We start from the raw sequence: 16123 nt of genomic DNA, 5'->3' as shown, positions 1-16123 counted from the left end.
GAGTTGGAATACAAGAGCTGAACTCTTACCACATGGCCTGGACTCAGTTATTTGCTGATAGAAGCCAAATGGTCATTTTTACAAAAACATTTACTTCTCTTCTAGGACTTTACAGTTCTAGCTTGAGGACTCTCCCATCTTCCAGTAGTCATATGCAGGGTTTGAATTACCATACTCCTACCTTCGCCAGGAGCGTTTTGCCACATCCAGGAGGCCCTGCAAGTAACACACCAGCTGGAGCTGTCAGGCCAAGAGCTTTGAACTGCTCTGGATTCCGCACAGGTGCCTATAACAAAATCTAAATCAGTTATGAGTGGCAGAAATAGCTTGTCTGAATGTTCGCCCAACTGCAAGCTACAAAAAGAGCACAACTCTGCATGGAAATAAAACAAACAAAAATATGGGTATGTTTAGAGCTGAGAAATCTGTGAGCAGGAATGGCTCATGGGAGTAAATGACTATTTTATGCACAATTTCAGTACAGACATTGACTCTCCACACTGTTTTATTAAAAATCAGCAGTTTAAACTCAGTATTCATAGTGGGCATATGTAAAGACTTGTAGAGGAAGAGGAAACTGCCGTGAGAAATACATCTGCAAAATGTTTATAAGTTGTAAAATAAAATTTAGTAAACTGGCAGAAAGAATGAATCTAGGTATAAGACTTAACAGTTCAAAATCATTTTTAAAGTATCAGAATAAATTTACCATAACAGTTTTATCACTACCAAAAACCAATGAAACAAAGCAGCAGAAATGTAGCACTTTAAAGACTAACAAAATGATTTATTCGGTGATGAGCTTTCGTGGGACAGACCCACTTCATCAGGTCAATTTAATTTCCAGTACAGACTGACATTTATAAGCACAGAGGACAAAAAAAATATTGTAGTAAAACCTGACAAATCAAATAGAATCGAAGGAAGGGAGTGAGAGGTAGGGGGATATTAATTGTCCCATCTGAGATAATTACGAGCATCAAAGGAAGGGAAGCAGTCCTTGTAATGCGTGAGGTAATTGATGTCTCTGTTCATATCATGTGTTAATGTGTCAAATTTGAATATGAACTCTAACTCACAAATCTCTTGCTCTAATCTGTTGTTCAATTCTTTGTGTTCCAGGACACAAATTCTCAGGTCTTTAACAGAATGACCCACTCCATTGAAGTGTTCACTAACCAGCTTATGTGTATTGAGTTTCTTGATGTCTGCTCTGTGTTCATTTATTCTTTGGCAAAGGTTTTGCCCAGTCTGCCCAATGTACATAGTGTCAGGGAATTGTTGGCACATAATAGCACATATTATGTTGCTGGAAGTGCATGAGAATGTGCCTTTGATCTTGTAACTAACATGTTTAGGTCCAGTGATGGTATCCCCAGAATAAATATGTGGACAAAGTTGGCAGCAGGGTTTGTTGAAAGGAAAAAAGTTCTGGGATTAGTATTACTGTGGTGTAGCCTGTGATTGCTGGTGAGAATCTCTCTCAGGTTAGGAAGTTGTCTAAGGAAAAAGACACTCCTGTCCCCTAGAGCCTTCTGGAGTGTAGCATCCTGATCCAGAATAGGTTGTAGACTTTTAATGAGGCATTGCAGGGGTTTGAGTTGGGGGCTATAGGTGATGACAAGTGGTGTTCTGTTGTTGATCTTCTTGGACCTATGTTGAAGTCGCCAGTTTCTGGGTATTTGCCTGGCCCTGTCTATTTGGCTTTTTTACTTCTCCCAGTGGGTAATTCAGTTTTATAAATGCTTGATAAAGGTCTTGTAGTTTTTGGTCTCTGTCAGTAGGGTCACAGCAGATGTGATTGTATCTAAGGGCTTGACAGTAAATGATGGATAGTGTGGTGTGAGTTGGATGGAAGCTGGAGGCATGTAGGTAAGTGTAGCAGTCAGTGGGTTTCCGGTAGAGGGTGGTGTTGATGTGGCCATCAGTGATTTGTACTGTGGTATCCAGGAAATGTGTTCCGCGTGTGTACATGAAGAAACTGAAGACACATAAGCTGGCCAGTGAACACTTCAATGGAGTGGGCCATTCTGTTAAAGACCTGAGAATTTGTGTTCTGTAACACAAAGAACTTAACAACATATTAGAATGAGAGATTTGTGAGGCAGAGTACATATTCAAATTTGACACTTCAACACATGGTACGAAGAGAGACATCAACTACCTCTGGCATTACAAGGACTGCTTCCCTTCCTTCAATACTCGGAATTACCTCACACAGGACAATTACCAACCCTCCCAACCTCTCACCCACTTTCTTCAATCCTATCTGATTTGTCAGTTTTTATTGCTTTTTTATTTTTTTTTTGGTCTTGTGTACTTGTAAATGTCACTCTGTATTGAAAATTAAATTGATCTGACAAAATGGGTCTGTCCCACAAAAGCTCATCATCGAATAAATCATTTTGTTCATGTTTGAAGTGCTACATTTCTGCTGCGTTGTTTTGATGGAGTACAGACTAACATGGATACCTCTCTGTTAATAAAAAACAATGAGATCAAACTGAAGAAGCTCGCTATATATGTCCATTCATAAAACTGTGAATATTTTAACAGCAGTAAGTATCAGATATGACGCAGAAGAGTTTTCAGAGTTCTAAAAACAAGGCCTCACAGACCTGCTTATCAGGATCTCAATAAAGATATAGGGAACCAGGGACAAAATCTATGCACCGATACAGTCTATGTATGTGTAGAAGAAACCCATGTACCCTTGCCATGGAACTGGCATTTAAATCCATCCCTAGGGAGAGAACTGGGCTCAATAATGTAAGATTCCAATTGCTAAGTAAAATGTTTTCCTAGAACATCTTGTTTGGAAGACAAAACTTCAAAATGTAAAGTGTATAAATCGATGCAACTATCTTCTCAAGTTTACAGATTTTTAAAAAAATAGCTGAGAGGTGCAATCTCATTTATTCACCTCAGTCAAGTGGCGTCCTCTTTTTGTTTCACAGTTAAATTTCAACTTTACTAACCATTTCATCAGGGGCAAGGATAGGCATTCACGTCACGCTCCCCATCAGTACTCAGCCAGAGCTGGGGAAGCTAATGATCCCACCAGCAGGCCTAATTTGGTGATGAGCCCTTGTCATGTCCCAATGTAGGCATGCTGTCCAGGCACTAAGATGACAACTATTTCATGCTGGTCTTTTCATAGCAGAAGCACCCCGCTGATGTACTTATCCCACAATACCAAAACTGCCTTTCATTCCACCTAAGTACCAGTTCCATAGAGTTACCCCAACATAGTTGCCAAAACTTCCATGATACTTCAGGTGCAGTTATCTATCATATCAAAAATTCACAATACACCAAAAGCTCAGTGTAGGGACAGCGTAAAACAAGTTACATCTGCAAAAAAAACCCAGACTGTTTGATTGCATTATGATTTATTTTCATATTTGTTAGTCGTCTGAGCGCTATATTTTTAAATAAGAGTGCAGCAGAATTACAATTTGCTGCACTAGCATGCTGCAGAAATCTTGGACTTTGTCATAAAATTTAGGACCAGTTTGCATGGAACCCAGAGGGCCCCATGTAGATGCCCAAAGAAACATCATACAAGTTGGATCATTATGCAAGTTTGCTTCTGGCTAGATATATTAGCTCTGTATCACCTCAAAAGACTTTAAACAGGACTAATGCCTACCAGAATTGCCATGGTGAGCTCCTCCCGAACATCCTCCAGGGCTCCAACATCTGCCCATGTCACATCAGGGACTGTGACAAAGCCTTCTCTCTTGGCAGAGGGCTGTACTGAAGACAGTGCAACAATGAAATCATTCATTTCAATGCAGAGCGTCTGCAACTGCTCTTCTGGTAGGGGATCTTGCTCTTTTAGCAAATCCAGCAGCCTCTGCAATTCACCCTGAAGAAGACAGCAGGAAAGAGAGAGAATAGAAAAGATTTTAAAGAGCAAATACCATTTTCACAGTGCTTCTCCCGCAGCCAAAGCCTACCAGAGTTCAATGTGGTGTCACTGAAGCTAGCGTGTGTGAATTTAACATTGGAGAAAGGTGACAGATGCAACATGGGCAGTGGCAGTGTTTTGTTTTGTTTTTATAAAAAAAAAAAAAAAAAAAAAAAAAGGAGCTAGTACTTGGCCAGTTCCCTGCCCCCGAGTCAATCCTGCGGCTGAGGCTGCCAAAGTGTTGGTACTCAGTACTGTAAAGTGCTGGTACTCAGTACCGTAAAGTACAAGCACAAAAAAAAAAAAAAAAAGCACTAAAGTGATAATGAAAACTTCCTCTCACATTCCTCCAGATAGCATTCTCTCCATACCGCGCATTTAAATCTTGATACTCCAGAGCAAACTGCCAATAAATCTGTCTAAATTCATTAGTTATATATTTTAAAAGGTTACTGCTTATAAACTACCAACCACTGGGTCTGTGTAGCCACTCTCTATGTAGCCCTTAAAAATCAGTGGTCATTTACAACAAGTTTTCAATACTTATCTACACATCACTCAATGTATTTTTAGGTTCTGTGGTTTAGCAGTTAATGTCGTGCAATTGCTCTATGCAGTTTCCAAACACACTACTTGTTGCCACAAGCTGACTGTACCTATGTTTGATCTTCATTCTCTGGGCATAATGGACACTAAGGACACAGAGCATCTTGCATTGCTCAATACTGCCCCATCTAGCAAATCAGGGTCCAGACAGACTCTGAAGAGACAGGGAATGCGTATCCATATTTCTTTGGATGTAACAATCTCCCTAGCATTTGCATATAAAGCACACTGTTTATGAGGCAGGCAGGGAGCAAGCCTGCCTTAAGCAGCAGCCTGACTGCATGTTGGAGATCCCAACTGACTGCAAGATTCCCCACTGCGATCAGTTGATTGTAATCAACCTGTTGATAACCGCTGCTTTAAGGAATTGTGAAATGAGTACAACAGTGAATTAATACCTTAGTAGGAAGTGCTGGATGTGTAGTATCTTGTTCTACCAGTGCTTCTGTTCCAGTCTCCAAGCTTTGTTTAGTCCTTGCTTCTCTAGACTGTACACCTTTCCACTTCTGATCCTCCAACTTTATCAGGACCCTGTTTACTGTACACATAGCTGCTTCACGACAAAGTGCCATCAAATCAGCGCCAACATAGCCTGGAGTCATATGAGCTAAATAATGAAAATTAAAAGATTCGGGGAGCCTCAGTTTTCGACACAAAGTCTGTAGAATTCTGTGCAAGAGGAAAAAATGATAGAAGTTGCAACAATTTTCCCTCCAACATGAAAGCAAACATCTCTGCTCAGAGATTTAAATCATCTCAGTGCACCTGGACAGATCCTAAAAGTGCAAGAACCAAATAATTCACACAACTGGAGAGTCATTTCTTCTACTGATATAGTAGAAGAAATCTTCAGCATTAGCCTGGTCATGTTCATTTAAAGATTAATGAAGCTTTAGGCTAGGGCTACACTGAGCCGTAGTGCCAGCAGCTTGATGCAACTGAGTGGTCTTGAAAATGCAAATATATGCTCATTTTCATGGCTAATTTGCATACTCACATGAGACCACCCTGCTGGCAGAGGCTGCTGCCAGCAGAAAACAAGCAGTGTAGGCATGGTTCTGCCAGCAAAAACCCCCTTTATCGGCAGCCCTTTATCCCTGATTTTTTCCAGGCACAAGGGGCTGCCGACAAAGGGGGTTTTTGCTGGCAGAACCATGTCTACACTGCCTGTTTTCTGCCAGCAAGGGCTACGTCTACACGTGAACGCCACATCGAAATAGCTTATTTTGATGTAGTGACATCAAAATAGGCTATTTCGATGAATAACGTCTACACGTTCTCCAGGGCTGGCAACGTCGACGTTCAACACCGACGTTGCGCAGCACCACATCGAAATAGGCGCTGCGAGGGAACGTCTACATGCCACAGTAGCACACATCGAAATAAGGGTGCCAGGCACAGCTGCAGACAGGATCACAGGGCGGACTCAACAGCAAGCCGCTCCCTTAAAGGGCCCCTCCCAGACACAGTTGCACTAAACAACACAAGATCCACAGAGCCGACAACTGGTTGCAGACCCTGTGCATGCAGCATGGATCCCCAGCTGCCGCAGCAGCAGCCAGAAGCCCTGGGCTAAGGGCTGCTGCACTCGGTGACCATAGAGCCCCGCAGGGGCTGGAGAGAGAGCGTCTCTCAACCCCTCAGCTGATGGCCGCCATGGAGGACCCCGCAATTTCGATGTTGCAGGACGCACAATGACTACACGGTCCCTACTTCGACGTTGAATGTCGAAGTAGGGCGCTATTCCTATCCCCTCATGGGGTTAGCGGCTTCGACGTCTCGCCGCTTAACGTCGATGTTAACATCGAAATAGCGCCCAACACGTGTAGCCTGACGGGCGCTATTTCGAAGTTAGTGCCGCTACTTCGAAGTAGCATGCACGTGTAGACACAGCTAAGGTGATGGAAACGAGCATCTATTTGAATTTCGAGACCACTTATTTGTATTAAGCTGCTGGCACTATAGCTCAGTGTAGCCCTAACCCAGGAGTTTTGCTGAACATCTGTTATAATACACTATTTTTACTGATCTTTTTTTAAAGACCTAAACAAACCAATATTATATCTGAACAGTCAGAAGATGTTGCAGCTAGGTTACTCAACTGGGATGCCACCCACTCAAAGGATTATTTGGTGTACTTTCCTGCATATGATAATATCTGATTGCACTGTACCTGTTTCGTTCTTTAGTTTCTTTTGGCAGAACATGAGTATAAAGTTCTAATTTAAGGCCCAGCCTTAAAAATATATAATCTAAGCATGGAGCAGGATCAGAGCACTTCTCTAGGAGAATAAAAGTGTTCAAGAAAAAGAGATACAGCAGAGAGAGACACAGAAGGAGCAGAGCAATAGTACCTGTAATGAATTTCTAGAATGTTGCTCTGGCTGATGCTTGTGAATTCTACCAAGCAATAAAATTTATTTACTAATCCAAGATGATATAACTCAAATCACAAATTCAATAATGTTCTTCCCTTTACATTAAAAAAAAATGATCACAACTTGGATACTTTTTCTCCCTGCTAGAGCATTCTCCATGTCAGAGGTTAAACAATTTCTTTCCCCTGAGAACTGGAAAGGATGCTGATAAGACTAAAAAATATACAAATCTTTCAAGGACGTATTATCTTCCAGTAATAGAAAAATCGGGAGAGGGGAGGAAGCTAACCTTATTTTTACAAATATCAAAGCACTATTTCAATCAGGAAATATTAAAAGCCATCACAATGCACAGAAATTAAATCCACCATTTAGTGCCCTTTTAAATTAAAAAAAATACCTACTATTCGATCTAAGCATCATTTATCCAAGCTGCTGGAACTATGCTAATGCTCTGAATGGAACAATTTATTAAATAACCATTAAAATTCTGTATGGTTTAACATTTTTAGTTTGACTTTTTAGTGGCATCAAAATATATTTTCTGCTTTTTTTGGCTCATTTGACAATGGTTCAGGAGAGGGAAAAGCTTTGAGGTATAGACGTAACAGTGACTGTCACTCTGTGACCTAAGCACCATCATTCCTTCATTTAAAAGGTAATAAAAGCATATTCCTAGACAGTAAAGATTACATATGTGGATGATTAGAAGTGGGTATGAAAGCTGTCTAACATGTGCGTGCAAATAGATTTCATATTTGTACAAAGACCTGTATGAGCAAACAAAATCATATGGCATAGCAACATCTTCAGAATAACTGGGCCTAAACAAACAGCACTAGCCACATAGTAATCACTTGGAAACATTCCCTCTATGTAATGGGTTCACTGTACGTTAAACGAAACCCAGACAAGACGTGTCATTTTTAACTTTACTCTTTTAACCTGTTGTCATCCTCCTACGCATAAGGGTGATTTTTCCATCCTTTTAAAAAAATGCACCAATATTTATGGGCAATTTACTTACTAATCCAAGATGATTGAACTCAAACCCTTGCCCAAGTTGCAGAGCCACCAGTGGCCCTGGGTGGGGAGCCCCAGAGGCCCAGGGTGCAGAGCTGCTGTTGCCCCGAGGCAGGGAGCCATGGTTGGTGCTAAAAACGTCCCAGCAAGTAATGCTTAGGAAAAAAAAGTTTACGCTTAAAATATGGGATTCTTCCCCTCCCACAATCATACCTTTGGAAGGGGAATAACACTAAAAGGAACTTCAGATCCAAGCGTCAAGTTCCTGCTTATACAATATCTGAAGAGTTTCAAGGGTAATTCAAAACAAAAAACCAGTCCAGTAGCACTTTAAAGACAAACAAATAAAACTAAAAAAAAAGGGTAATTCAGTGTCAGTTGTGCTTGCTATTCTCCAGGAAAAGTAAGCATTTAACTTCTGCTCAAGCTATGTAGGATGATGAAATGTAAGAAATCTGTTTCTAGAGGAGGGGAAAGAGACAGGATTTCCAAAGAGAGCACCAAGCAGAGCGATCAGATGTGTGAAGAGTGGGAGTCTTGATGCTACCGGTAGCATTCTCATGTTGGGAGAATGTGAAAGGCTGGAACAGGAAAAAGGCTTTGTGGCACTGCAAGAAGAAAGTGAGTGAGATTTCTTCCAAGCTTAAGGCGTACAGAGCGAGGCATTGCTGGCCACTCATAAATGGATAATGAGGGGAGCAGCAGTTCATGTAGGCATCTGGCTGCATTTATAGAGGCTGGAGCCCCAGCTTCTTTAAATTGAATGTATTTTGGTTGTTTCATGGCTGCGTTTGAATTCAGGGAGAAAGAGGTCAGGGGGATTTAACCAGCCTGTCACCAGAGAGCCTTTGGTTTTCTTCCTCTGATCCTGAAATTGCAAAAAATCTCACTTCCAAAGAGTTTGCAAGTCAGGGCTTTATGGATATGTAAGGAAAAGCTGCTTAGATCACTGCAGCAGAGAGGTAGGGCAAAAGAGGCGGGGAGCAGGGCCAGGAGGAAGTTTGCAAATTGAAGTCTGTGTGCTGCTGCACAGGTAAAAACCCCTCTTTTGGAAAACATTGGGGAAGCACCCTCCCACACCCACTACTCCCTTTGATGACCCAGAATTTGAGTGTCATGGCAGCAAAGTGGCAGGGAGTGGGGTGAGGGAGAGTATAAAGAGGGTAAAAGCAATGTTAATGATTTGAGATTCATTATTTCCGGTTCAAGAGCTTGTCAGGCAGCCACTGTGGGGAGCTGTGTAGGGAGGAGGGATGGGCTGAGCTCCTGCCTGTGTGCCAGGGAAAACTGGCTCACATGCAGCTCTTGGCATACATGCCAGGAGTTACTGAGCTTCTCTCTACAGGCTTTGCATGGTTGGAAAATTAATCAATAATCTTTGTTTTGAAGACACTGTTTGTGAATTGCTTTGATCAACTCACTGGTCACAAGCTCCCAGAATGAAAGGATTTATAGGTGTCAAGCACAAGTGGGCCTATTGCAGTAACACAACTAAGATAAAAGCAGATGCAGCCTAGAGATCCACTCTAAGCATGAGTCGAACCACACAGTTCAACTACAATTAGAAGCAGCCTGTAACCTCAGGGATCCAATCAAGAGGTACTAAAAAGAATCTAATGTGCAGTTGTCCCTAGAACCATGGGAGGTGAATAAAGAGATTTAAGGAGAGAATGCTGAACAAATATATACTGTAAGCTACAGACCTTCCCAGATCCACAAGGAAACAACTCTGAATTGGGCAGATAGCACAGCGATATACATACCATTACCCATTCTCCACTAGATTGCCCAGCCTGGCTATGTGTGCTACACATTTGTCCTTAACTGTCCACTAATTTGAAACAATTTTACTTAACAGAAGCCTTGGCCTACTAAGACAGTATTTCTTAACCTTTTTTTAATTAAGTACCCCCAGATTTCCCTAAAGGTTGAGAAATATGGTCATAAAGTAATCTGAGGCTTTGAAAAAAGAGCCATTCAACCTTTCTAGATCACTGTACCCTTTTGTGGAGTCAGATTTGTTTTGCATACACCAAGTTACACCTCACTTAAAAACTATTTACTTACAAAATCATGCAAAATATCACAGATTATTACTGAAAATTTGCTGACTTTCGACCATCTTATTACAAAAAAGTGAATTGCAAGTGGAATACTGCATATGGCATATGAAGCAGTAGAAACAAGTCATTGTCTGAATGAACTTTAAAATTGCACTGACTTTACTAGTGTTTTTGTGTAACCTGTTGTAAAACTAGGCAAATATCTAAATAAGTTGATGTATGCCCTGGAAGACGTTGGGGTACCCCCAGGTACACAATACCTCTTGTTCAGAAACACGGTTCTAAGACATACCTCTCTCTAGCTGCTTCATCAGGAATCCCTAGGCAAATTTCTCTGTCAAATCTTCCAGCGCGCCTCAACGCTGGGTCCAGCGAGTCTGGTCTGTTAGTAGCTCCAATGACTAGGATCTGAGCACTGGAAGTCATATTATTCAGGTCTGAAAATGGAAGGCAGTAAACAAATACTCAGAAAAGAGCTGACTCTTCCTGTTGGAGCCTCACCGTTTATGTTACTCTTCTTAACTATATGTTCCAAAAACATATTTTCTAGTGGTCATAGTTGGGAAACCATAAGTGTTATATAAAACAGTTGCTTCTCTTTTAACCACAAGAAATAGGTACATATCTTTACTTCCATTAGCAATAGCTTATGTTTTACACAATCTCAAGCACTTGAAACATCACTTACGGACCACTTTTCTAGAACAATGTTTATATAACACTACAAAGGTTTCAAGAGTACTGTATGAATTGACTTGTAAACGGACAACATTCAGGGATAATTTCCCTTCGCACTGAAAAGAAGCTGCATTTAGGATAAAATGTGTCAACCGTTAAGAGCATATAGCAACACTGCAAGACAGAACAGGAAGTTAATGCCACCATATCCACAAAAAGCGAAGAGTGGCCCACTGAATCTGTGATGGGACATCTAATAAAGCAGAAACATGTTAAATGCTTCGGGATCTTCAGCTACCAAAAATGGACAATTTAAGTCTAATTTTAAACAAGTAAAAAATAACAAAACAAAACTGGACTTCAAAGGAAGGAAGAGCGTAATTAGAAATAAAGTATAATGATGTCATTGCTGACACTGACCATCCATACAGGTTAAAAGCTGGGCGACAATTCTCCGCTCCATGTCTTTCGATGCAACTTCTCTTTTTGGAGTGATTGCATCAATCTCATCTATGAAAAGGATGCATGGTGCATTGGACTAGGAACAAGAACACCACCGTAATCACTACAGATATACATAGCATGCAAATAATTTAAGAAAAGTGGATTTCTCATTTCAAAGCTTAAAATATACATTACTGCAAGCGCTGTCACATACTCTCACCAACTACCCAGCCTGCTTCACTCCCCATTACACCCATTTTCTCTTTATTCTCTATAACTGACTATGTCAAACATACTATGAAACTGTTCATAGGGCTGAGGTAATCAGAAAACAAAAGCTTGAGTTTTTTTAAATGTACTTTATGTTGTTCTATGTCTTCAATAGACACTCACTGCACTGCTGCAAATTTTTGCTGATTTGAAAATATTCAAGCCAAGAACGAAGTTGAGGTATTTATTTATTAATTTGGCAAGATGTCACTAATGCTGTAGAACAGGGGTCAGCAACCGCCCGCACGCATGCCATGAGCGGCATGCAAGCAGATTTTCATCGGCACACAAGGAAGGAACTCAGCTCTGCCTCTCCTCCCCCCAGACAGCAGGGACCTTTCTCAAAGCCATGTCGCCGGAGGATTAACAAAAGACCAGCTAACGCTACCAACTGCTACCTAAATGGTAAAGCTCTGAATCTTTATTTATTAACGAAGCTGTTGTAAGGACTATTAGTGACTTTAAAAAGTATCACTGGCACTTGGTCCGTAAGTAGAGGTCAAAACGTCAAATTTCACCACTCCATCTCTGACAGGTTGCTGACCCCTACTGTATAATCTGTAGAGCTAAAACATGCAACCACACAACGGACAAAGACGGAAGATGTGCACGATAATAGAAACCATTTGCCGACTCTGATTACTAGCAGAACCGGATCAGGTTCAAAGAGCTAAAAAAACAGGGAGCACATAAATCATAATAGATTTCTGTGACATTTCATTTAATGAACTCCATGTTCATGAAGCAACACTGCTAATAAAGGGAAGCACTTACCTCTAATAAAAGGAAGCACTTTGATTCAACAGTGTATTTAAATATTAACTAATCCTAAAAAAACTATGCTACAGGGAAACACAGAGAAACTTCTCCACTAAGGTCTGCAAACACCTTTTCCTCCAGACAGGCAGAGTTTAAAAGCATGCCCTGAAAGCTGTCAAGCCAGTGCAGCATGTGCGCCACCTAGCCGCTCCTGTTTTATTTCTCTGAGTTTATCAGCACTTTTGGTACAGAAAGAGAATGATTTTGCTATACAGGTATTATAGCACAGCCACATGGTATATGCTAGAATAAAAAAGTCTTTTGTTGATACCAAGAGCCACCGAAAAAGCAAATTTAAGATATTAAATCTAAGTGGGCTAAAATAAAAAAAAGTAAAAGCATGCTTCATGCAATAAATTCCATTGAGAAAGTTAATTCTGACAATGAAGGGTCAGATCATTTTAAAAACAAGGAATGTTGTAATTAAAAAAAAACCCACACATTATCCATTTTATACCATGATTTTGGTTCTTATTTCCTTATTGTTCGCAATAATGGCTTTTTAAATTCAAAACAGCTCAGATTCATTCTGGGACAGAAACTAACATGACTTCACAATCCTTACTTTCTCTGAATCTCATGAAGAAGATCAGCGAATATGTTTTGAGGCCTCAAAATAGCGGTGATGGTGGGGAATGGAAATGGAAAAACAAGCAGTCTCAAAAGGCAGATAGGCAAGACCTACGGAATTATAGCAAGATTCACTTAAAACTGATTTTTATTAAATAGTATACCTTCAAACCCTTCTGTTTCACTTTATCATTAACAACTAGACAGACTAAAATACTCTTAGATCAGTGTTTGATCACTACTAACCTAATGTCCATTTCAGCCAATTTTATCTGATTTTAGGCAGTTAATACTATTAATTTGGATGAGTACAGTCTTGTGTATTTAAGACTATGCAGGTATGAGAAGATCTAATGCTAACATTTTTCTTACATTCCTAGATCATTGTCTGCAATTTCTTATTTCACACCAATATCACTAATGTATCTAAATTCACAAACCTAGTGAAGAGATCAATGTCTTAAGCAATATAGGACTTATCTCCACTACACACAGGATCAACACTGCAGTAATTGATGCACTAGCCATCCATTTATTGCATCTGCTTAGACATGATAAATCGATCTCTGAGTGTTCTCCCATTGACTCTTGTTCTACACCAGGATGAGAAGAGTAGCCAGAAATAATAGAAGAGCAAACCCTGCATGTAAGATGCCATAGTGGGTACGGCAACTTCAGTTATAATACACACGTAGCTTAAGCTGCATAGGGTAGACTGACTGGGGGAGAGGTGTTAGACAAGACCACAGAGTAGTAAAATTACTCCAGTATATACAAAAGCTAAGCATTTTATATAGCATATATATTTTATATAGCATTTTATATTCCTTAACTTGGTGACCTATAGGTTAAACATTGTATGATAAATTTTATATTTACACTGAAGGTTCTTTGGGGAAGGGACTTTCTGTTGCTTTGTTTTTACATACCTAGGGCAACAGGGTCCCATCCATGACTGAGAATCTTAGGTTCTACAGTAATACAAATCTAAACTTAAATTCAAATTGCAGTAGCAGAAAGGGAATATTAAAAGGTTTTATGAAGAGAAAGGAGCAAGCAATATATTAGCTTAGCTCTCTGGTCTCACCACAGCTTGTTCAAACAACTCTCTCAGTTTCTGTTCAGACTCCCCAGACACTCCTGATACAATTTCAGTAGCAGCTACTTTAAGCATCGGCAGTTCGAGTTCCTAGAATAAATGCAAAGAACGCAATTATGAAATCTCTAACTTCAAAAACACATCCTCTTCACAGGATTTTCTTTGAATAAGTCCCCTAGAACTGATATTTATATAATTTATGTTATCATAATACTTTACAATTATGGAGAGCCTTTAAAGAGAAGTTTTTAAAGTGCTTTAAAAACCATATGCAACATCCCTATTTTTAGATGATCGGAGGCACTTAACCAAATGAACAGAGCTGGGAACAGAACCCAGGTCTCCGTTTTCCCATTTTAACAGCTTAATTACCCTGCTATTGATTAAAGAACATTTAAATCAGACATTAGTCTATACACTATGAGGAATACTGATTTCTGTAGCAAACTGACAGAGGACTTGTCAACAACAATTATTAGTTCATGGCAAACTTGAGAGTAATCTACCCAATATTAGCTTCCTGAGCACTGTGTGTCCATGTGCATTCTATAGGCTTTTGTCGACAAAACTCATGGAACGTCGACAGTACAAATGCGTTCTGCTGAGAAACTGTTGACAGAACATAGCAGTTTTTGAGGGTGAGTTCGAGGCATAACCCCTCTGTCAACAGATTCTGTCTACAACAAAATAGTGCAAATGCTCAGAGGGGCCCTCTGTCAACAGGCTTCTGATTCACTGGGCAGCCCCAATTTGCAATGCTTCCGGTTGGCTGTTCTGTTGACAGAGGGCTGGGCAGCCTGGCTGCTCTCTGTCAACAGAGGGCATTGACAGAAGGCGTCGACAGGGGAAGCCTCTATTAGGTGTGGATCAGGTCTGTCAGGAATATGTCCTGACAGTAACTTCTTCCAACACAACTCTGTTGTGTAGACCCAGCCTAATGGCTCATTAGCAAGTTTTGAAATGGAAACACACCCAATCACACAAAGGAACTGTTAGTATGCATCAGCAGGTTCCACACCAACAACTAGTGCATACCAGACAAGCAGGTGATAGAGTTATACCCCTGCTTACAGTGTAATATTTGTTTGCATAGGCTAAGTATACCCAAGATTTAATTCCAAAAGAATCTATCAACTTTATGCAATAATAGCCTGCAAGTTGCATTCTGAAGAAAGCTGTGCGCCAACAGTTTTTTTTTATGTATAATTTCCAATTTACATAATCGACAGCCATTTAAGCAAACATAGCATTAAAAATAAAAGACATTACGGCAAACTCTTTCATATCCAGCATTCCATTATCCAGAACTCTCAAATAACAAGCCTTTTAACTGTAAGTAAATTTTAATTACTTTTCCATAAGTATAGTATAGCGAAAGTAAATACAAATAAATACAGCAAATACAGTATCAGTTTACAGTGTACAGTGCTACTCTTGTTGGTAAATAAAGTACTCTGCACGCATTTTTGTTTGTTTATTAATATGTAATCTTGTTTTTCTGTAGTGTTAGGCATTGTTAGGTATAACTCTCTATTATCCAGAATATTTGAACATCCAGAAACCTGACAGTCCCATGGCTGCAGGACATGAAAGAGTTTACTATATAAGGACAAGCTTGACAGTAAAAGTCCACCATTTATCCCCAGAATGACCACAAAGACAGTGAATAGTCACAGAGGTAGCTGTGTTAGTTTGTATCTCCACTAGACAAAAGAGAAGTCCTGTAGCAATTTAAAGACTCAAAAAATAAATTTATTAGGTGATGAGCTTTTGCGGAACAGACCCACTTCTTCACATCTGGAAAATTCTCCTGTCCCACAAAATTCCATCAACTAAAAAATTATTTTGTTATTCTTTATAGTGCTACAGGACTGCTTGTTTGTTTCAGAGAGACAGTGGTAGCACAACTGTTTCATCAGGCCATAAGCGGTCTCTACCCTGAATTGCAGACATCCTCTATAAGTAAAAAGTAGTCTACCGTCAGAACTAAAATTCAGTAATAATTTCTGACCTCTCTGATGAAACCAGCTACAAGGTGGTCACTTTCAGAGGTGGCTGTTTGATGAGGACAAGCCAGCACTTTATCTGACAAAGGCCAAATAATTGTTGCATGGTAACTTCTAAGTTTAATGTCATAGGCTTATCATGCCACAGAGTCAGCCATGTCACACACAAAAACAGGTTCTGCCCTCTTTAAAAAAAAAAAAAAACAAAAAAAAAACCCAAATCCAGGCTGAGAACTTTTCTACTGTAAACAAAT

The 16123-nt window shown here is 40.0% G+C and overlaps 1 protein-coding gene across 2 annotated transcripts in view; it reads right to left on the bottom strand.

Moving 5' to 3' along the window:
* Nucleotides 1-16123, bottom strand: part of NVL (nuclear VCP like) — an 89722-nt gene that overhangs the window by 58898 nt on the left and 14701 nt on the right. For both annotated transcript variants that reach the window (XM_074989898.1, XM_074989899.1), the window contains exons 10-15: nucleotides 13852-13953; nucleotides 11082-11199; nucleotides 10276-10420; nucleotides 4918-5188; nucleotides 3653-3871; nucleotides 182-286 (exon numbers count right to left, since the gene is read on the bottom strand). In XM_074989898.1, coding sequence (XP_074845999.1) covers nucleotides 182-286; nucleotides 3653-3871; nucleotides 4918-5188; nucleotides 10276-10420; nucleotides 11082-11199; nucleotides 13852-13953 — 960 coding nt within the window. The remainder of the gene's footprint in view (nucleotides 1-181; nucleotides 287-3652; nucleotides 3872-4917; nucleotides 5189-10275; nucleotides 10421-11081; nucleotides 11200-13851; nucleotides 13954-16123) is intronic.

This window comes from Carettochelys insculpta, chromosome 3 (genome assembly GCF_033958435.1).
Source record: "Carettochelys insculpta isolate YL-2023 chromosome 3, ASM3395843v1, whole genome shotgun sequence".
Lineage (NCBI taxonomy): Eukaryota > Metazoa > Chordata > Testudines > Carettochelyidae > Carettochelys > Carettochelys insculpta.
The sequence above is the reverse complement of the archived record's forward strand: the minus strand, read 5'-3'. Positions and strand labels throughout refer to the sequence as shown.